At 37.0% G+C, this 22,268-nt stretch overlaps 2 protein-coding genes across 3 annotated transcripts in view; both read left to right on the forward strand.

Moving 5' to 3' along the window:
• LOC102606319 (uncharacterized) overlaps positions 1-15,803 on the forward strand; it is a 25,633-nt gene extending 9,830 nt beyond the window's left edge. For both annotated transcript variants that reach the window (XM_015310351.1, XM_006351058.2), the window contains exons 9-15: positions 3,437-3,593; positions 4,243-4,462; positions 9,718-9,831; positions 10,719-10,844; positions 10,965-11,016; positions 15,067-15,254; positions 15,351-15,803. In XM_015310351.1, coding sequence (XP_015165837.1) covers positions 3,437-3,593; positions 4,243-4,462; positions 9,718-9,831; positions 10,719-10,844; positions 10,965-11,016; positions 15,067-15,219 — 822 coding nt within the window. In that variant the 3' untranslated portion in view covers positions 15,220-15,254; positions 15,351-15,803. The remainder of the gene's footprint in view (positions 1-3,436; positions 3,594-4,242; positions 4,463-9,717; positions 9,832-10,718; positions 10,845-10,964; positions 11,017-15,066; positions 15,255-15,350) is intronic.
• A 1,961-nt stretch (positions 15,804-17,764) lies between these two features.
• Positions 17,765-22,268, forward strand: part of LOC102578444 (NAD kinase 2, chloroplastic-like) — a 9,971-nt gene continuing 5,467 nt past the window's right edge. The window contains exons 1-3 of the mRNA XM_006351059.2: positions 17,765-18,373; positions 19,772-21,130; positions 22,086-22,207. Of these exons, the coding sequence (XP_006351121.1) occupies positions 18,149-18,373; positions 19,772-21,130; positions 22,086-22,207 (1,706 nt within the window). The 5' untranslated portion in view covers positions 17,765-18,148. The remainder of the gene's footprint in view (positions 18,374-19,771; positions 21,131-22,085; positions 22,208-22,268) is intronic.

The raw sequence follows: 22,268 nt of genomic DNA on the forward strand, positions 1-22,268 counted from the left end.
CCCCCCCCCACACACACACACACACACACTCACTTTCTCAAGCTCATTAGCATCTCTTTCAATGTCATTCAAGAGGCAGGGTTCTGGAAAGATGTCATCATATCTAGACATTGAAGGTTGAATCAATAGTGCACAGAGACCTACTCTCCCTCATGGAGGGGAACTTTGTGGAAGGGTATTATGAAGCTGCGGGATACCTTGGTCAGCATGCTCACTTTGAAGTGGGTAGTGGTTTTTAAAATTTTGGACAAACAAATGGCTTGGCAATACCTTTCTTCAGATTTGTTCAGAGTAGCTCAAGATCCCAACTAGGATTTGACATTCAGAAGAAACATGCATGATTGGGAAGTGAGTGATTTGCTAGATAATTTTGCAAGACACTAATATTGTCACGTAAATCCCCAGGTAGCTGACAAGCTTAAATGGGGTTATCACAAAGAGGAATCTATACAGTTAAGGAAGGGTACCATCAATTATGCTCCAGAAACCCCATGATCCTGGAAGCTCATTTGGAGGACCTAAGGTTGTATGTTTTACTTGGACAACTCTATAGGAGGCATGTCTTACTTAAGATAACTTGAAGATGCCATATGTGCAAAAAGGAGGATGAAACCACCTACCACCTCCTTCTTCACTATGAGGTGGCCTTAGAAATATGAAAAATGTTTTTTGTCTCTTTGATCTTAAATGGACCACACCCCTCTTAGTTAAGGATGCTTATGAGAGTTGGAGCCTATGAAGAGCTGACAAAGCCATTAAGAAAATCTGGAGCATGATCCCTTCTTGTATTTTTTAGTGTATCTGGTTAGAAAAGAATAAGAGATGTTTTGATTGGGAGTCAATTTCTTTAGGTATTTTGAAGCTAGGTGTTTTGTCAGTTTGTTTAGTTGGTTCAGTCTGTATCCTGTGGCTTATGCATCACAATTTTAGGACTTTATTAGCTCACTAGTTCTGGCTTAGATAGTTTGTACGGTCAGCCAGAGATTTTTTTAAGCTCCAATGCCACATCTTGTAATCTTGCATCTTCTTGCCTTTTATCAATACCACTTACTTCATCAAAAAAAAATGTGCCAAGACAAAGACTCTATAGGAGGGAGACAAAGAATTATAGGAAACAAATAGATAAAGGGTGGTTGGTGCAAGATCTTACTCCTTTCCTGTAACAATAGACGTATCTATCTCGCCCCCAAGGCCTAGCTCAAGTGGCAAAAGGTGGAGGATTTGTGGCTTAGGTCGCAGGTTCAAGCCCCACACCATGCAAAGCTAAGCCCGGTATTTAAGTGGAGAAGGGTAGAGGGGCGGGCCCATTATCCACCGAGTTTAGAAGGCTGTGATTGGTCCAAAGGGCGGGTCACAGACGGATTTCTCGGTTATAAAAAAAAAACAATAGACGTATCTATCTCATTAAGAAACGTAGATAACTCACTAGAAGAAGAAGATTTAGCTGCAGCAGACTGCATGGTGGGTTCTTATGCTTCTTCCATTCTATTTCTCCTTGAGTAAGTTATCAAATCAGGCCTATCCAAATGCCCAACAGTCTCCCCCTGAATTCTTTCTCCAATTTACTTTCAACAATGGAACTAGGAAAAACCATCTCTTCTTTCTTATAATTCTCCCCCTAAAGAGGTGATGGTGTAACGCTGAAATAGGGCTCATAACTTGAAGGGTTGCATCCATGCTGACAAAGAATCTCCTAGGAGGGTGATAACATATGTACCTTTTCTGTATTTGAGAATACCCAATAAAACATTTAAGAGCTCTAGGGTCTAGTTTACCAGAGTTTCTAGTATGAATAAAGCAAACACCCGAAGCCTTTTGAGGAACAGTAAAGCAAACACCCAAAACCTTTTGAGGAACAGTCTTCACTTGGCTACTAGCAAAGCAGGCTGTTTTGACTCAGGAGAACCTCATGAAAAGGGGTATCCAACTGAGTCCTAGGTGTTTCCTGTGTGGAGAAGAGGCTGAAACAGTCAATCACCTCTTTCTTCACTGTAGGATCACTAATATTTTGTGGAGCATTTTCATCAATTCGAAGGGCCTACTTTGGGTGATGCCAAGAAATATTGTCCAGGCCCTGAAGATATGGAGTAGCTTTGCCTACATTTCTGGTCATAAAGAAAGATGGAAGATCATCCCCACCTGTATCTGGTGGTCTGTGTGGAAAGAGAGGAACCTCAGATGCTTCCAGAACAAAAGTAACAGCATCCAGAAGATGAAGATGAATTGCTTGGTTTTATTTCATTTTTGGTGTAAACAGGAGTATATGGAAGATCTAGAATCAGTAATGAATGCTTTAGACACCTTGTAATTTTGTTATTTAGGATTGAAGATCTTCCTGATACTCTCCTTTTATTTGTAATTAAAAAAAAAAAAAAAAAAAACACCCAAAACCTTTTGAGGAACAGTAAAGCAAACACCCAAAACCTTTAGAGGAACAGTAAATTCATTCTCACCCTTTAAAGTTTCCAAGGGACTCTGAAAATTGAGGATTTTAAGTGGCATTCTATTGATGAGGTAGGCAGCTACTAGAATGGCATCCCCCAGTAAGGCTTTGACAGATTCATGGTAAACAAAAGGGATCTTGCTACTTCTAACAAATGCCTATTTTTTCTTTCAGCATCCCCATTTTGTGCACTAGTATAAAGACAACTAGTTTGATGGATTATCCCAAAAGACTCCAAGTAAGCTTCAAAAGTCTTATCCATGTATTCTGTGCCATCATCAGTTGAAATATCTTATCTTAGTATCGAACTGAGTACAAGTCATCTTATGAAATGATTGAAAATAGGAAAAAACTTCACTTTTGGCATTTAACAGATATACCCATGTCATTCTAGTGCAACAATCAATAAAAGTAACAAATTATCGATTACCGGACAAAGAAAGTGTTTTGAGTAGGACCCCATACATCAGAATGAATAGTCAAAAAAAGAAATTGTACTTCTAGTATAAACCATGAAAATTTCAAGAAGAAGAAAAAACTTTTTATATTTCTTGATTCTTAGTTGTGCGGACTCTTCACTTTTGATGCCGCACCCGTGTCGGATTCTCCAAAAATACACTACTTTTGGCGAATCCAACATGCACCCGTTGACATTTTTGAAGAGTCCAAGCAACATAGTCTTGATTAATATATAAACCATGAGAATTATACTTATACAATGAGTCCTAAGACTAAAAGGAAAGACAATATAACAGAATCAATTACATTCAATTCAATCAACACTAGTTATCGTAGTACTCAAATCATGTGTTTGGTATGTTCTAATTATCTATAAGTTGTGCACCTCACTAGTTCACTTCAAAGAAGCACACACTTAACTTCCCGCTTTTCACTTCAATTACCCTATATAGATCTTGTTACTTTTTTGTGCTTTTGCTTTTAAAAACAGTGATGTTTATAGTGTTAATATTTGCCTGTAATTTGAGAATGCAGATCGAATCCAGGGACCCTACAAGTGGTGTTTTATATTATTATAATGGAAGTACTGGGAAAAGTCAGTGGGAAAGACCTATTGAGGCTCCTGCACAAATTTCTGGGGTTTGTTCGGGACTTCCTGAATATTGGCAGGAGGTTCTTGATGAATCATCTGGTATGCTATGTATCATAACTTTGCTAGCTGTTTACTTGCTTCATGTTATCTGTGGATGGAGAAGATTAAATTAGAACACTCGGAACTTTTAAATCAGAAAGAATTGAGTTTAAGTAGATGTTCTTTTTGAACATTCATTTATTTTCTCATTTGTAGGCTGATCCTTTTTAATGTGAATCCTGATGTCGCTATTTCTCAAAAGATTTTGGCTTCCCTTGGATAAAAATATCGGAAGGTGCAGTAATGCTTGGAATGAGCCCATGCTGATTTTCCAAACCCCTAAATCCATAGGTCGTGTTACATTCCTCCTTTATCATAGTGGGGCTTCTCCATTGTTTAATTGCCAACTAGGCATGCATTTACTACAACTGGGATCCCTTATCCCTGTGCATCATAGGTTTGACATGTCTCTTTTTCATTCTCCTTTTGAACTGGTGAGGAGTGTATTTAGTAGTACATTGCGTTCCTTTGCTGCTAGACGAATGAACAAAGAGGATCTTATCTAAGGTATTAGACTTAGCTGGTCAGAGTTTTGATTGTTGTCGGTATCTAATCATCAAAGCAATCCAAGTGCAAATTTAGTTGTTTGAGCTCTTCACATTTTATGTCATAATGAGCCTATGTTTTCTATTATTCAAACTGTTTGCAGGTCAAAAATATTACTATAACTCACAGACTAATGTATCACAATGGGAACATCCTTCTAAACCACGGCAGGTTGCCATTCAGCACCATGATAGAGCAGTCGCCAACAATGCAACTAATGTAACTCGGGTTGACCAAGCTTCCACATTCCCGAGATGCAGTGAATGTGGTGGATGGGGTGTGGGCCTTGTACAGTCATGGGGTTACTGCAAACATTGCACTCGGTAAGTTGTCATTGCATATATTTCTCCTTTTGACATTTTTGTGTTTATTTGTCTCGTCTTTGTTTTCGTGTAATGCTACTGAATATGAGTACTTTTGCTCGAGTAAGATTCCAATGGAACTTAAACTTATAGTGCAACTTTTAGGGTTTTCTTGTTTTTGCCCCTTATTTACTTGTTAATTCACTGCACAGTCTATATGTGCAGTCCAACATCTACCACATGCAGTTGGCTTAGAAGGGTTCTTTGAGTTTAGTATATCCAGGAATGGTGGAGTGGAATGAGACAGTACTCAAGCAATGACGGACACGTGTATTTCTAGCACCCTTCCATATGTATAACTCAGTTCTAGAGTTTACACATGGATTGAAGACTTCTATTTTTGTCTTTTTTTTTTTTTTTTACTATAGAGTTCACCTAATGTAAAGAGAGACCAAACTCATCAGGCTAAAGAATGGGCCTTGAGCTGAGAGAGAAGAGAGAGTTGACTTAATATGCTAAGGACTGGAGCAAAGGTAACGCCTCGAGGGTTGAGTTGCTCGAAAAGCATAGAGCAACACAGTTGGCACAGAGAAGATAGTGTTGCATATGGGCTTACCAAAGTTTTGGCTATGATACCATTTGAAATAGTCTGAGCAATTTTTCAAGGCAGTAAATCAATGGATGGAGTGGCCCAACATGTTATAAATCCTTTTGAGAACTCTTGCAGATTAAAAGAACAAACCTATTTTCTGAAAGGTTCTTTTCAACTTTAGCAAACGAAATATTCAACTATCAGGAGTTATATGTCTCGGAACAACAACAACAATAATATACCCAGTAAAATCCCATTAAGTGGGGTGTGGGGAGGGTAGAGTGTACTCAGACCTTACCACTACCTCATGGAAATAAAGATGTTTCCGAAAGACCCTCAACTCAAGTGTGTCAACCCCAAGTAGAGGAAGAAGAAAACAATGAAAAAAGCATAGTCGTTAATAAGAAAACCAATGCCAAGTCTACAAGAGAGGAATACTAACAAACATCAAAATAATGTGATAATCTAAAACACAATAAACTACATATGACAAGAATTACAAGGGTACAACTAGTACTACGGCTATTATAACTCTACCCTAATACGCCACCTTCATTCCTTCCTATCTAGAGCCATGTCCTTGGTGAAGTTGTGCCATGCCCTGCCTAATCACCTTTCTTTAATACTTCTTCAGCTTGCCTCTACCCCTCCGTGTGCCCTCTACAACCAACCTCTTGCACCTCCTCACTGGGTGTCAATGCACCTCCTTTGCACATGTCCAAATTATATCAATCTCGCTTTCCTCATCTTATCCGTCAGAGAAGCCACTCCCCACCTTCTCCCGGGTAACCTCATTCTTAATCTTATTGCTCCCAGTATGCTCATACATCCATCTCAACATCTGCATCTGCGCAACATGCATCTTCTGCATATGCGAGTTCTTGATTGGCTAGCACTCCACCCCATACAACAAAGACGGTCTAACCACAACTCTATATAACTTCCCTTTTAAGTTTAGGTGGTACCTTCTTATCACACAAGTCTCCGGAGGCAAGCCTCTATTTCATCCATGCAGCCCTAATGCGATGTGTGACGTCATCGTCAATGTCTCCTCTAATTTGAATTATGGACTTAAGATACTTAAAATTTTCTCTCTTGGGAATAATCTGTGTGGCAAACCTTATTTCCATATCTGCTTCATGCGACGCAATAGTGAATTTGCACTCAAATTTTTTTTTTGGTTGACTGTGGTTTTCGGGTCAATGTTCACGTACCTCAACTAATTCCATGGGATACCTATCACCTGCCACCAACAACATGTTCCAGGTAACTCTGTCCACCCAGGCTAGGATGGATGGGAAGAATCACCTAGTGTTTTTTATGTGTCCACTAAGTTTTGAACATGAGACCTCAGGGTTCTCACCCACTTCATTGACCACTAGGCCACATCCTTACGTGCAATTTGCACTCTAAATATTCTGTTTTGGTCCTGGTTGACCTGAACCCTTTGGAATCCAGAGTCTGTCTCCAAACCTCCAACCTAGCATTAACTATATCCCATGTCTCATCCATCAGAACTATGTCGTTTGCAAATAATATACACCATGGATCATTTATTCCTTCACAATTCAATAGCAAAATATCTTTGAAACATATCTTTCTCGATTTTGACAAAGTTGGATCATGTCATTCAGTATAAAAGATGCATATGAAAGCTGGATTTCATGAAAAATTGGGAAAGCCATCAAGAAAATCTGAATTATGGTGCCTGCCAGTATAATCAAAAGCAAAAAGCGCAAAAAATCTCTGAGTTCGTTGGGTCTTTAAGTGCAAATAAAGCGTGAGCTTTAATGAGAAAAGGCACCAAGGGAGAAAAGAAATACTAATATATATGTTTAGTCCAAGACTAATAATTATAAGCATGAATGACCTGTTGGATCAGAAGGGGTTGCAGCAAAAACCAGAAGACGTGGTGGCGGATGATACCTTCCTGCATTTGGTGGTCAGTGTGGGAAGAAAGAAATGGGAGATGCTTTGAAGACAAAGTTAAGTCCATTCATGATGTAAAATGGAGTTGTCTAGTCACATTATTTTTTGGTGGAAGGAGAACTGTATAGAGGAAATGGATGAATTTGTCGATTTCTTAGGAGCTTTGTAAATCTAGACTCTATTTTCTCTTCTTGTAAAACATTTTTGAAGGTGACCAGCATCCCTTAATGCTGAGAAAATATATATGAACAAAGAAAGTGAAAAAACTGCTATAAAGTGAAATATCAATTGTTTAGTGTCACCTCTTGCAAGGAGAAGTATGTCTTAGAACCTTGATTATGACACTGAAATGCACATTTAGTGAGGCGAAGCTCAATACGTTTTGAGCCTCGCTTCATTGCTTAAGCGCACCATTGACAAGTGACAACAATGGTGCCTGCAAGTATATTTTTGTGCGTATGGACATAAAAAATGCAAACTTTTTTTTATGGAATCTCAACTCCAAACCATTCCTTGAAAGCTAGATGTTTACTTAATCTGTTTAGCTGGTCTAGTCTGGCCCTTGTAAAGACTGATCATAGTTTGGATATTGTCAGCTTCCTTGTTTTAGCATAATCTCTTTTGATTTCCTTGTTTTAGCATAATCTCTTTTGTATTTAGGGTGTGTTTGGTTTGGAGGAAAATGTTTTCAGTTTTTTCAAGCTTTGTCGGTCAATGTTTTGGAAAATATTGTCTCTAGGAAAACAAATTCTTTAATAATGAGGAAAATGACAGTGGAAGTAGGGTAGGGAAAGCAGAGGAGCAGAGTATCATGCACTATGGAGAGAGGTGATAGCGGACACATATGGATTTATGGAAGGGGTGGGGGTGGGGGTGGAGAGTTAGAAACAGTACTGTTCCTTTTGGGTGCAAGCTGTGGAGAAATATCTTGAAAGGCCGAAAGGACTTTAGTGATAACATAACTTTCAAGGTAGGGGATGGGAGTAATCTTAGTTTTTGGGGCCATAGGTGGTGCGGGAATCACTTTGAGAGTCACATATCCAAACATTCATAGTATTTCATGCCAAAAAGAGATGACAATCCAACAATTAAGGAGATACAAGAAAGAAATGTTCTTTGGGATCTTGAGTTGGTAGAAATTTCATGATTCGGAGATGGAAGAATTGCAAAACTTGCTTGAGATGCCCACAAACAAACTCTACCATTAGAAAATCAGGATTCTTGTAGGTGGGAGACATGAGTTAGGCAATGGTGGTTGTTTCTCAGTAAAGTCTAATTATACCTAGATTCTCACAGGAGATGAGATGGCGGCATGATGCAGTTTGAATTTGAAGGGCACTAAGAAAGGAATGTTTCTTCATATGGCTGGCAACTAGAAGAGCAATTTTGACAACCGAGAATCCGAGGAAAAGAAGGTTCACCTATGTTAGTTGGTGTTTTTTTGTGCAAAAAAATCAGAAGAGGATGTGGATCACCTTCTACTTCATTGTCAGATTGCTTCAAGGTTATGGTGGGTGATTCTGAGATGGTTTGAATTCCTGCGGATTATGCTGGGGACGTTAACATGAACTTTGTTTAGTTGGGCATTTAGAAGATGGAAGGGAAGGCCCAAAGCAGGGGACATTGCTCCATCGGCTCTTATGTGAGTAGTGTGGTGAGAAAGAAATTGAAGAACTTTTGAAGGAGTTGAACATGATTTTGTATATTTGATGAATAGCCTTTTATCCCTATTTATTAATTTTTAGGGTACCCATGAGATTCCCATTTGTACATGAATGGGTGTCCTTTTTGGAGAACCTTTTTTTTTTCTGAAACTGGTAAATGTGTATTCCTCAGCATCAAGGACATGCTGGACACCATCAAAAAGTGTTAGATAAAAAAAACAGCAACTAGAAAACAAGATACTTACAGAGATCTTAATAAATCTACAAACTGATCTATATCCTCTAAACCTACTTCTCTACACCAAAAGTAGAAAGATATTATACAATTCCATTTAACTTTCTGAATGGAATTGGATCTATCTTCATAACACCTCCCATTTCTCTCTCTCCAAACTGTCCACCAGATGCATTGTGGGATGATCCTCCACCACTTCTTTTGACTTTTGCTGCCTCCTCATTTCATCCAGCAACTAAGCAAATCTGCAGTATGCTCCGGCATAGTCCAGCTTGTCTTTGTTATGTTGAGAAATAGAGACCAAAGTTGTGCTGTAAAAGTGCGGTGCAAAAATAGATGACTGTTTCATTTGTCTCATTGCATAAGAAGCACCTGGAAACTATGATGGCCCCTTTCTTCTTCAAAACTACTTGTATACATGAGTTTTTCCCTTTTATTAAAATGAAATTATTCCTTGATAACACAGCAAATTCCATATGTGGCAATTCAATCCTCCCCACCCCCCAACACACCAAATCGGACTCCAACCCCCAAAGCCTCTCAGCTCCACCACCCCCACACTCCTACCCCCTACCTCCACCTCCATAGTATTTCCCTAGATTTTATGTAAATGCTTTTGAAATAAATATTTTCTGCTTACTTACCAAACACTAGAATTGAGTAAGAAAATCACTAATTTTCCAAGAATTCCTAGAATTAGACCACATTTGAGAGGGCATTTTGTAGATCTTAACTGAATAAATTAAAGTATTCCTTGGCTAATAGCTAAGCATTTGATGTAGTAGTTTGCTCAAATTCAACGATCATAAGTATCTAGGATGCATTTGTCTGAACATTGATATCGTTCCGAATGCAGAGTTCTCAAGCTTCCTCAAAGCCAGTATGTGTCAGCAAATGTGGAGAGACAACAACAAACTTCTGGGGATGCAGGTGTCACAGAAGACACTGACAAAAAGTTTCAGAGGCAGAGGTATGCTGTCTATTCACAAATCATATCTATATAATTTTAAACAGCTTTGCTGGTACACTTTGGTGTTGTTTAAAGAGAGCCCATGCGATTCTTGGTTATGTTTGCTGTTATTAAGCCTCTCCTTATCCCTTTTTCTTTCCAACTTGTTTGTTTGAGATGAACTGATAGGAACTAAACCAGAGGATATTAAAGTTAAGCATCACATCCTGATTCTGCACAGTTGGTGTCTCACTAGTTTCTGACAGTCTTCCTGATATGTGTGCATCCCACTATGAATTCAGTCCTTGATGTTGCCTTAGTCCTTTTTGTCTATGGACTATGATAATGATGCTTTATTTTTGTCATTTGGAATCCATGTATGTTAGTTTTGCACTTTAGTAGTGATGCATCATCATGCCAGTTGGTGAATGATCTAAATTCTTTATCCTTCTAAACATTAAATTAATAAATGTTTTTATCTCTACATTCTTCCTTATTACTATTTTGGAACTTATATTGGTGAAATACAGTAATATAGATGTCAGTGGAAGTAATTTTTCTTGAAAAAGTTTCTGCAAACTAGCTGCTCTTGTTTATCATGCTGAATTCTCATACTTGTTTATTACCACTATGGGTAAGCAGTTTGTCAGGTAAATGATGAATAACATAGATGATGTCACTAATGGAGCTCAGAGGGATGAGTGAAAAAAAAAAAGGATTTTTAAAAAAAAAAAGTATTAGTAATTAACTACTGCTTAGACTCTCTTAAGGGGAAACTGTTCACTGCACCAATGAAACTAATTGAGAATTCTGTTTAACCAAGTTCATGCATATAGATCAAGGAGGCAAAATGAGAGGAGAATCTTTTTAATTTTCAAAAGTCAATTATCTGATCATTCAGACTGCAGGTCTAGTTTCAAACCACCAATGAGTAAAAGCAACAAAAAAGACAAACGGAAACGCACAAATGATGAGGATGATGAATTGGATCCCATGGATCCAAGCTCTTATTCGGATGCTCCTAGGGGTGGTTGGTGCGTATTCCAAGTCTGTTGCCTCTGCTGCTTGTGTCCACTTACATGGTTGTGCATTTTGCAGATTTTAGAAGTTCTGAAGTTATTAACTGATAGTTTCTTTTATTGCCGACTCTGTAGGGTTGTAGGTCTCAAAGGAGTGCAACCACGGGCAGCAGATACCACTGCAACGGTATGTTGACTGCTTTTCAAGTTAATCAATAAGGCTTAACTTGTCTTAACTTCTATATATTATGTTCATTTTTAAGAAAAACATTTTTATTTCATCACAAGAGATGGTGATACACCCTTTTAATACATCAACACTTCTAGATGCTCTCAAAAAGAATGTAATCCTGACTTCCACAGAGAAAGTAAAAGGGAAAAAGAAAGACCTACAAGATTGTAGCCTGCAAACAGAAGAATCCCATTACGATACCATATGTACTGGGATACTTCTATCACAACTAATATCCATTAGTCATGTGCCCATGTTTCTGTTCACCATGGCAAGAAATATGTCTTGCACATTGTAAGGAAAAACACATAAAGAATGCTTAATTCAGCTAGTGCTTTAAGCACAAATCCCAATTAAAACATAGATTTAGTAAAGACAGGAGAAAATGAAGAATAGTTTCAGATATATGTGTTGGAAGAAAAATAATTTACTCGAAATATATGAATTTTAACAATCATATCAATTGAGTTGAACAATCATTTCAAATTTATGTTTCAGATTTTAAAAGATGCAGTTTAAGCTTCTCATCATATTTAGTGATTAATTCTTTTACGATGAATTTTTAATTTTTATTTCTACTCACTAACTTAATCAATTATAACTCATTCTGTCCATAAATATATTACTTCGCCAACAATAGTTATTGTTTAGTTTCTCTTTCTTCAATACGGGTGGCTGTTGAGACACATGCTGTAATGGTTTGGTCACATTAAAGGGCTGCCTAAACGGCTGCTCTTAGCTTCATGGCTCAAGTACTCCCCAAGCAAACCTATAAAACCACTACCTACCTCATGCCATTATCATCAGTAAAATGACCATATTGACAAAAGTGAGACTAAGTGCATTTTGATACTTGTAAAAAATGTGCATTTCCATACTTCATAATTGTTACAGAGAAAGATGACTAGTATATGGGGACACAAGGTATGCTACCTCTACCTCCGGTCACCCTTTCTTCCTCCTTTGACCCCTATGCGGCTATACATTTGCATTAAAATAGTATTATATGTTTGCGTGTTAAAGTCGCTTAGCGCACCTGGTCGTGGAAGGTGGTGGGTGGGGAGAGAGGAAGAGAGAGAAAAAAAGAAGAGAGGATGGTGTGATGGTGACAATGGTGGGAGGAGGGAGGAACAAAGGGTGATTGGTGGTAAGAGGTAGTGGTAGTGGCAGAGAGAGAGAAAGGAGGAACCAAAAAAATTAAAAACTCAAAATTAGGGAGAAGAGTCAAATTTGCCCCCAAACCATGTAAAAGGTTCAAATTTGCCCTCCATTATAAAAAACTAATCCTTATTTGCGGGACACGTGACATCACCATTGCTAAGCTTCTGCAATTTGAAAATAACGGCAAATTTAGCCCATTTTAGTAATGGAGAGGCAAGTTTGACCCCAACTATTAACGAAGGGTAAATCTGTTCCATTTCACATTGTTTAGAGGTAATTTTTGACTTTTTGCCCTTATATTTATTAAAGAATTTAAAGGAAATGATCATAGCATTCTTGGCTTTAGAAAATAGAGGTCAATTAAGAAATAAATATATTTAGAACTAATTAATCTTAAATGAGAAGATTCGTTTTACTTCTTCATATACATTAATAACAAAAATAATGTTTCGTACAATTTTTTGGATCCAACAAGGATGTTCTATTTTCTTGTAATCATATGTAACCTGTTATGAAAAATTACTTGTTGTAGGAGATCAATTCAGCATGCTGGTATAAAATTATCCCAAATTATTTTACTTTTCTCATCAATTTAGGAGATCAATCTTAAAGCAAATAATGTTTTATTCACGGGTGGCATAAAGAAAAAAAGGAGTTCACACATTCAATTTAAATTGATGTACTTTGGCATGTATTCATCCTTTTATAGGTTATTCATATAAAGTGATTCTTAATTACCTTCTGTTAGATTTAAATGGTCTGTTTGTAAAACAGTAAAAGATCCTGAGCAAAGTAGAATAGAAGGTCGAATGTACCCTTAGACTTTTTGAATGGTCTAAATTTTGCCCTTTAGCTGCCGCTGCTAGCCCATAAGGGAAAGAACAAGCTGCTTTGGTTACGACAGGGGTAGGAACAAGACACTTTTTTAATGGAGGGCAAATTGCTTCATTTCACATTGTCTAGGGGCATTTTGACCCTTTACCCTAGAAAGGAAAAAAGTCATCGCAGCCTTTGTTTTGAAATTATTTCAAGTGATACTTATAGAGACTTGCATTTGAAACTTAAAAATTTGAATCCTCTGTTAAAGTCAAAATTTTCCACTCAAACTAATTCTTTATAATTCAAATCATGTGTGATGTTGTCAATAATGTGATGGTTAAGGGATTGAGCCATACGAGTAAGAACCTTGAGATCCCAGGGTCGAACAGTGACACCACTCGGTGCAAGTCCATTTGCTCCAACCTTAGTGTGTGGGTCTACCTGCACCTTTGCTTGTGATTATATCAGGTAGCCTGACAGATTAGTCGATGTTGCACAAGTTGGCTGCGAAACTAACGTCATTGAAAAACCTTCTTCAAACGCTACTATAACAGACGTCATACAACAATTTGTTCAAGCATTCCACCCTTGAAGTCCCTACGGGTTAAAATTGGTCAAGTGTTTTGGTGATAGGAGTAGATGCTTTACTGAGCTCATTCTACTGCTTTCTTGCTCTTCAAATAATAGGCAGGTTTCTTTCATTCCAAGTTGAATTTGGTTTTACCATATTTCTTGTTACATTAGCTAGGATTAGGAGCTTCTCTGAAGCATTCATGTGCCATATCCTTGCCTTTTCTTTAAGCATTTGGAATGCTTGACATACACGAGCATGTCTGTCTAATGTTGCGCACATATTGGGCCAGCCAGGTTTTACTCCCTCCGTTACTATTTAGTTGTCACCATTTTAGGTTTCACGCCCCTTAAGAAATTAGGTAAGTTTACCATTGTATCCCTATTTAGTATTCTCTTGAAGTCAAGTTTTCAATAAATGAACATGAATTAATTTATTTTGATTAATTAATTTGAACAATGAACATGAATTAATTACTTTAGTTTTCCTATGATCAAATACATATTTTCAAGGCTGATAACTCTCAAGGGTAAAATAGGAAGAATAGTGTCATTTATGCATAAGTTTTGTGAAATAACAAATATTAAGGAACATTTTTAGTAAGGACGACATAAATAGGAACGGAGAGAGTATATAATATTAAGACTTCAAAACTTTTGATGAGGGATCATATTTTTCTTTGTAATTTCTTTTAGGTGTTTCGTCAGCACTTAATCGATCAAATAACAAGGAATGCAGAAAAAGTGTTGGTGTTTTTTAAAAATGGGGCAACACAAAAAGATTAAAAATGTCTCTCAATGGATTGAAATGACTTTCAATAGCTTTCAATAATTTTATTAAGCATTAAGGGGCTTTAAATAGCCAACATAAAGCATATAATCTGCATAATTTAAAATTTAAACAACCTAAAATATCTCAACATAAACAAACTAACTAAAATTCAAAATTCAAATTTATTCAAACTAAATAACTTATTTTGCTAAAAGTTACTGCAGTAACTAAAAGCAAACTTCAACAAAAAGATAATCATAATACAATTTCTCTGGTTTGTCTGTTTGCAATTTCTTGAGAACTTCCTCCATCTGTGTCTAGAAGTGTTGGATAAGGATACATCTTTGATGTGTGGGGAGCATGCTATCAGTTGTCAATTAATAACATTTCATTGTTGAAGTATTTATATCTTTGAGTGCCATTGGCTAAAATCAAAATCACGTGGAAAATTCTGTTCAGAAGTAAAGTTTACTTATTGACATTGCCTTTGCACTAATCTTGATTTGGTTTATCTTTATTGCCATGGTATGGAAAACAGTCTTGGCTCTCTTTATAAGGTTTCATCCTTCTGTTGCCGACATCAGTGGCTTCCTCATATCCAATTTCCTGCTTTATAAATATGCTTTTGTTCCTTGTATGCCTTTTAACTTAAAATGATATCTTTCCGGTTCTTCAAATTTCAGGGTCCTCTCTTTCAGCAGCGCCCTTATCCGTCTCCTGGAGCAGTCTTGCGTAAAAATGCTGAAATTGCTTCTCAAAGGAAAAATACTAAATCGAATCTTACCCCTATATCCAAGAGAGGTGATGGTAGTGATGGACTGGGTGACGCTGATTGAAGAATTTAAGCCATTGTGTTATATTTAACTTTAAAGTAAGTTCACCCCCAACCCCAGACAAGTCTTGACATTGTCAACTTGAATTCGGTTGCTGCATATTTTTAACTGTCAAATCATTTTTCTCATTTCAGGGAGGATTCACAGAAAGGGAACTTCTCCCAGTTGAAGTTGCTGCACCACAAGGCACTAGACATTATCACATTCTAATCGTAGATGCTGCAAGATCAGGGACATCTGAATATTCATCTCGAAGTTCCTGACATACTGCTGAAAGAGTTTCATCCAAAAATGCAATAGGCTTGTAGAACATAAAATTTGCAGTTGAAATGCTAGCGTCTAAATTCCTCCTTCGTCTTCTTCAGAAAAGACTTCCAAACTTCATAAACAGGGACTGCTGTAGGAGCCTACGCCAGCCTCTGTATAGAAAAGATATTTATTGTAATCCTATATATGTTTGGCATACGGTTTTTGTAACCAGAGAATTGAGTAGTTTTTTTTCTTTTTATTTTTTGAGAAAGAGATGTCATGAAAAGGAAAAAAATTGAATTCTCTACAATAGTAGGAAGTTAAGAACACTTGGATCCTACTGTGTTCACTTTCATTTAGCATTTAATTTTGAGGTGAGGGTTTGTCGGAAACAACCTCTCAAAGTAGGGGTTAAGGTCTCCGTATATACTGTACCTCTCCATATTCTACTTGTGGGATCACATTGAGTATGATATTGTTCATAACGTTTTGATTATACTACTTGACAATTCGTCCTCTAAAAAACATTTTTGGACAACCACATAGTTTGTAAGTGTAACATATTCCTATATTTGATGATTTGTATGTTTTAATTGAATCGCTAACCAGAATGAATATTAGGAGGGGAAATAGGAATTTCTAGTTTTCAATCAACTTAATTGCACTTTAATAACTTGAAAATACGAAGTTCAAAAGACTAGAAAATGTTTGAGACGTAGAATTGAAAATTTATTTGGCACCAAAATGGAGTGGTTAGATGGCCTTCCAAAGTGGTTTTTACTTGTTGAGAATCAAAATAATATAGTAATATTTATGTGCTAAAAGTAAGTTATTAAAATTTATGTTAAGTATATCATTTTGCATTTTTTGGAAATAACCACTTTGCCTCCCCGAGATAAGAGTAAGAAGGTTTGTGTACATTCTACTATCTTCATATTCTACATTGTGGAATTATACCAAATAAATTGTTTTTGTTTTTTTCTAGATTGTGTTTTTCAAAAATATTGAACAAACAACCATGAAAAAATTAGATAATATTTTTCATATCGAACAAACCCTCAGAGCCTTAATACTCAATATAGTCATCAAAATAAATTCTCGACAATTAAGTTTAAAGCATGTATATGCAAGGTCATATTCATAGAAGATTTGGTTGCATCATGCTTTGCTTATTCGAACTGTGTCCCAAAGTCTAATGTTGATTATAACGTTTTGTCCTCTTGGAATAGTTTTATTTGTTCTTTTCTAGTTCATTCTTTTCTTTTTTTAATTTTATTTTTCACTTTGTGTCCGGAATTCATATTAGAGTCTCGATCAATATTAGACTGCGCACTGTAGGATTTATTTAGGGGTTGTGCTCCCAACAAAATTTTCTCTATATCCAGGGCTCGACCCCAAAATGTCTAGTTAAAGGTGAGACAATTTCACCACTGCATCACAACCCATGTTGATTTCTGGTTCATTCTCGCTTGCTCTTATGTAGAGAATACATAAATCACTTGTCAAGATTAAATTTGATCTTCTGAAAACACAAACCGCCACATATTTAGAAGCACTTGATAGCGAAGGAGCTAGAATTTTCATAAATTTCCCCTTTTCCCTCTCCACCTCATACATAGCATGAGACATGCTATAGCAACAAAGACGATAAGAGATATGAAAAATAATTTTTATATTTGTGTTTTTCAAAAAGGTAATACATTATATGACCCGTTTGGTCATTATTTTTTATTAATAATTAAAAATTAGTACCTTAACTAATAAAATTCTAAATTCTTGTATTTTAAAATTGGAAAACATCTCATAATATAATTTCAACTCATTTTTCATCTTTAAAATCAAAAATAAAAAATGGAAAAGTCGAACCAATACTCCAATGTCCCCCGGGAAAATTTACGGCACTTGACGACTTGGTTAACATGAGCACAACAATCGACGGAGCGTATTTTTTTTCTCTAAAATAGAATATTTGGAAGTTGGTAAAGACACACCCCTTGTTTCAGTCAGAATGAGTCCCCGAAACCCCGGGACAAGTTCCGCTTCTTGCTTTTCCAATTCGGAAAGACTTGTCGAAAATCGCGCCGGTTGGGTTAGTCTGACCAAGAAAGACATGAGACTTTTGGGCATTGCTTTGTTGTGGAAATTTTCATCTTTGATTCCCACAATTTTCATTATCTTACTAGTCCAATTAAATTTGGTTTCGCGCCAAAAAATCTATAGTAAAACACTTTCTAATTAAGACATTCGACATGTCGAATCTAGATAAAAAATACGTAACACTCAACCACACAAATCTAGTTACTAATTTTCATCTTCTTACAACTTGTAGCTAAAATCATCCAATTTCATCACATTTACCACTTTCCCTCTTTTCCCGCCCCCATATACACAGCTTCAAACTCCATTATCAGCACTTCACATTGAAGCTTGAAATTCTTGAAAATTAGACATAATAAGCACGCACCCAAAATCTGGGGATTGTTGAAATGATCCTTTGTTTGTTCTTGAGAGAAGCAACACAATAAGAATTTCGACTTCAAGAAATCAATACGAAGAATCTTGAAATTCAAGTTTGGATTATACTAACCCAGATATCGAGAAACCAAAGTTATTGATTTGTAGTAGTGATTTTTCTGGTAAAGAATTGGAGTTTAGTAGTTAGTTTTCCCCCCTGAATGGTGGTATGGCAGCCTATTGTCCATGCCAGTTTGGTATGGGTCGGATAGGGGTAATTCATCTTCGTCAGCTAAAATGTGGAAAGATTTCAAGGTTTGGAATTGGGTCTTCATATTCATATGGGTCTGTGTTGCGAAGGAACCTCAAATGTGTTGAAAGGCGAAGAATGAAGCTTGTTGTCAGTGCTGATCTCTCCAATGCGTTCTCTGTTAACATTGGCTTGGATTCTCAGGTTGGTGTTCCTGTTTTTGCTTTAATTGATCAATGTCTATAATGCTGTGGAGAGAATTGGTTGTGAAAATAGAAATGTAGTCCACTACCACTTATTTTCCCCTGTAATTCAAGTTTGATTTCTGTCATTTAAAGCTTTGGATATTTGCCCTGTTATTTTGTTAATTAGCTAGTTGCGAGGATATGACTCTTGATAACATGATTCTTGATAGGAGGGTGTGGAGGTTGGGTATTCGGGTAGAAGGCTAGTATTAAATAGTTTTGCATCTGGTCTCTCTGGCTAGAACTATTAGTATTATTTTAGTATTTCCGTATTTCTCACTCTTAGTTTTCTATGGAGTACTACTTTTGTCTTGTATGCCTCTATTTTCTTACTATCGCGCTGTTGTTACTGCTTATGTATAAATGTTGTGTTTTACTTTCTTTGAGCCGAGGGTCTATTGGAAACAACCTATCTACCTGACAATGTAGAAGGGTGAGGTTTGCATACACTCTACCCTCCCTCCCCAGACCCCACTTGTGGGACTATATTGGGTATGTTGTTGTTGTTGTTATCTGGCTGCACTGACGGTGACAGAAAGGGATGGTGTTGGAAGCTTACCTTTGATCTTGCTTGAAATGTACTAGTCACTTTACAGGCCAATGAGTCTTCAAATGAGTAGACTTGAGATTGTCTTTCAGTTCACTTCATGTAAGATATGCCACTGTTGAACCTTCATGTGCCATAGAATAGGAAGTAAAAGAAGAGAGAGATGAACTCTAAGCAGAAGCCGGAACGTGTGTATTATTATGTGTTCCTTTCTATCTTTATTGAATCCAATTACCAACCAATGCTCTTTTTTCTTGGATTGCATATAGTGGATGAAACACAACAATGATAGGCTTGGGTTTCTAGCTATCAGATCTGCTTCTAGCTATTTTGTTTCCCCCCACAATAATGTGGCATATTGCCTGTTTCAGTATTTTGGTGTCTCTTGTATAGACTGATACAAAAGCCAAGTGTTTCTTGTTTGAAACAACTTAGTTGATTAATTTATTTCTTAAGCAAAACCAACATTTGCACACAAATCTTTCAACTATGTTATTGTTCTTGTTACCTCTCCTTTTTGTTTCTAATTAGTTCAGTATTTTTATGTTTTGCCTTCTTTTTATCATTGTTTATTCACTGGATCGGGGATGGTTTATTTTTTATCTTTTTTTGATAAGTTGTGATCCAGGATGGTTTCTGCTCAGTTTTATTTTTATTTTGCGATATAAGTAACCCTATTGACAAAAGAAAGGACTACCCCCGTATACTAGGGGTATCATAAAGTTTGAAATAGTTTCCGTCTACTTGAATAGTTATTGGTTTGAACTTCATGAGTTAGCTGACTGTTTTCCTGAAATTTGTACTCCCCAGCCCCGTGGTATATCAAAGTTACCCTGGATTGGCCCTCTACCTGGGGACATTGCTGAGATAGAGGCATATTGTAGAATCCTTCGAGCTGCCGAACAACTTCATAACACGTTAATGGACTCACTATGCAATCCAGTGACTGGAGAATGTTGTATCTCATATGATGTGCCCTCAGAAGATAAACATTTACTGGAGGACAAAATAGCTTCTGTTCTAGGATGCATGGTATGTCTTCTAAACAAAGGGAGGGAGGATGTCCTATCAGGGAGATCCTTGATAATCAACACATGTAGTGATTTTGATGAGCATGAAATGGATGATAAGCTTCCTCCACTAGCTTTTTTCAGAGGTGAAATGAAGAGGTATTGTGAGAGCTTGCATGTTGCTCTTGAAAACTTTTTAACACCGGATGATCCTAGGAGCATTGCTGTATGGAGAAAGCTGCAAAGGCTGAAGAATTTATGTTATGATTCTGGATTTTCCCGCGGAGATGATCATCCCTGCCATGCATTGTTTGCTAACTGGGATCCTGTTCATTTTTCATCAGAAGAAGAGACGGAGTCTGCAAGTTCTGAGGTTGCTTTTTGGAGAGGTGGCCAGGTAACTGAAGAAGGTCTTAGATGGCTGTTGGAGAGAGGGTTCAAAACTATAATAGATCTCAGAGCTGAGACTATAAAGGACAACTTCTATGAAAAAGTTCTGGATGAAGCCATTTTTTTTGGAGATATTGAAGTTCTTAAACTTCCTGTTGAAGTTGGCACAACACCTTCAGTGCATCAGGTTGAGAAGTTCGCAGCAATGGTCTCTGATGTATACAGAAAACCCATTTATCTCCACAGCAGGGAAGGAGTTTGGAGGACATCAGTTATGGTCTCTAAATGGAGACAATACATGACTCTTTACACACCAGACATTGTGCCCAATGCCAATAAGGATGTCCCCTCCAGTGGGAATCCATTGTGTGATAGTAGTGGAACGCAGGAGGTAGGCTCTCCACCTAACTCAGAAGAAAATGAAACTTGTACTTATGAAGGTGTTTCTGCGACTGATCATGAAAGGACACTACCTAGAAGATCAAACAACATAACTTCTGCTGAGGAACTTCTTAGACAAATTCCTGAAGCTAGGGAGAACATTGAGGCCCCCAAACCTTCAGTTGATGCTAACATGGAGCTGATTGAAGGAAATATGTGCACGTCCTCAACTGGTGTGGTAAGAGTGCAGTCCAGAAAGAAGGCAGAATCTTCCTTGATCTTCATTGATCCTAGCACCCAGCAGCAGAAGCTTTCATGGAAATCCACGCCAAAGACCGTTCTCCTCCTAAAGAAGCTGGGACAAGAACTTTTGGAAGAAGCCAAAGAGGTGCTTACCAGTTATCATTAATTGATCTTGGACTCTGTTTGACTACTCTGTCTAATGCTGGGTATGCTCTCCATGTTTATTTTTCCTGAGGATGCATACAGTTATCAGTAGGTTAAATAGAGCTGCTAATTTACTCTTGCAAGGCTCACATTTGTGTTTACTACAATTGAAAGGAAGACCCTCAAATTTTCCTTGAGAGTAAGACATCTAATTTGGCTCATTTGAAATTTCTGAGCTACACAATCATCTTATCTTCTTTCTGAACTCTTATGTATATATCTTGAAAAATCCAGGCTGAGAGATCAAATAGGCCTACTTGCTCCTGTTTATTCTTTATCAACAATTAGAATAAAAAGAATATGCTCGACATATGTTCCTTTGTCATACTAGCCCATCAGCATATACAAACACGTTACAGAACCTGCCGTTAATTTGTGAATGAACATTTAGTGACTGTCAATCATCTGTAATATGAGTTCATCTACTTTCTGTCCAATTTTGTATCCGCCAACCAAAATGAGAAAGGAATATATGGCCGTTAATTTTCTCTAATCATTTTGGATCTTCTTGTCCACTGATTTCATCCCTCCTACATGAATTTGAGTGTGTCATGCAAGTCACTTCTTAATTTTGCCCAATTGAATCTTGGTTAGCTTAAACCATGGAGATTTTCCTCCATTTGTTTCATTTTGAGAACATATAATTTCAACTTGTTGTGCATAGCTCTATGATTCATGTATGGAACTTATCTTTGAAGGTTCCATATTTCAGAAAAATATGCACTTCTAGCAGATCCACTATTTTCTTTTTCAGCATGCTTATACAGGGGAAACTATGTCCTTATTGTTCTTTATTACTTGGTTTTACATTTATTTTAGATAAGCATCTCAGGCAAGTAGTTTACTATCTCATAGTTTTAACTCATTTGCTTTTCTATTTTCATTCTTCTTTGAAGGTTGCTTCTTTCTTGTATTACCAAGAGAAAATGAATGTTCTTGTTGAACCGGAGGTGCATGATATATTTGCTCAAATTCCAGGCTTCGGGTTTGTTCAGACCTTTTATAGTCAAGATACTAGGTGGGATGACTCATAAACTGTATTGCAGATAGTTTTTTTTTTTTTTTTTTTTTTTTTTTCC

The sequence above is a fragment of the Solanum tuberosum genome, unplaced genomic scaffold, assembly GCF_000226075.1.
Source record: "Solanum tuberosum cultivar DM 1-3 516 R44 unplaced genomic scaffold, SolTub_3.0 scf00133, whole genome shotgun sequence".
NCBI lineage: Eukaryota > Viridiplantae > Streptophyta > Magnoliopsida > Solanales > Solanaceae > Solanum > Solanum tuberosum.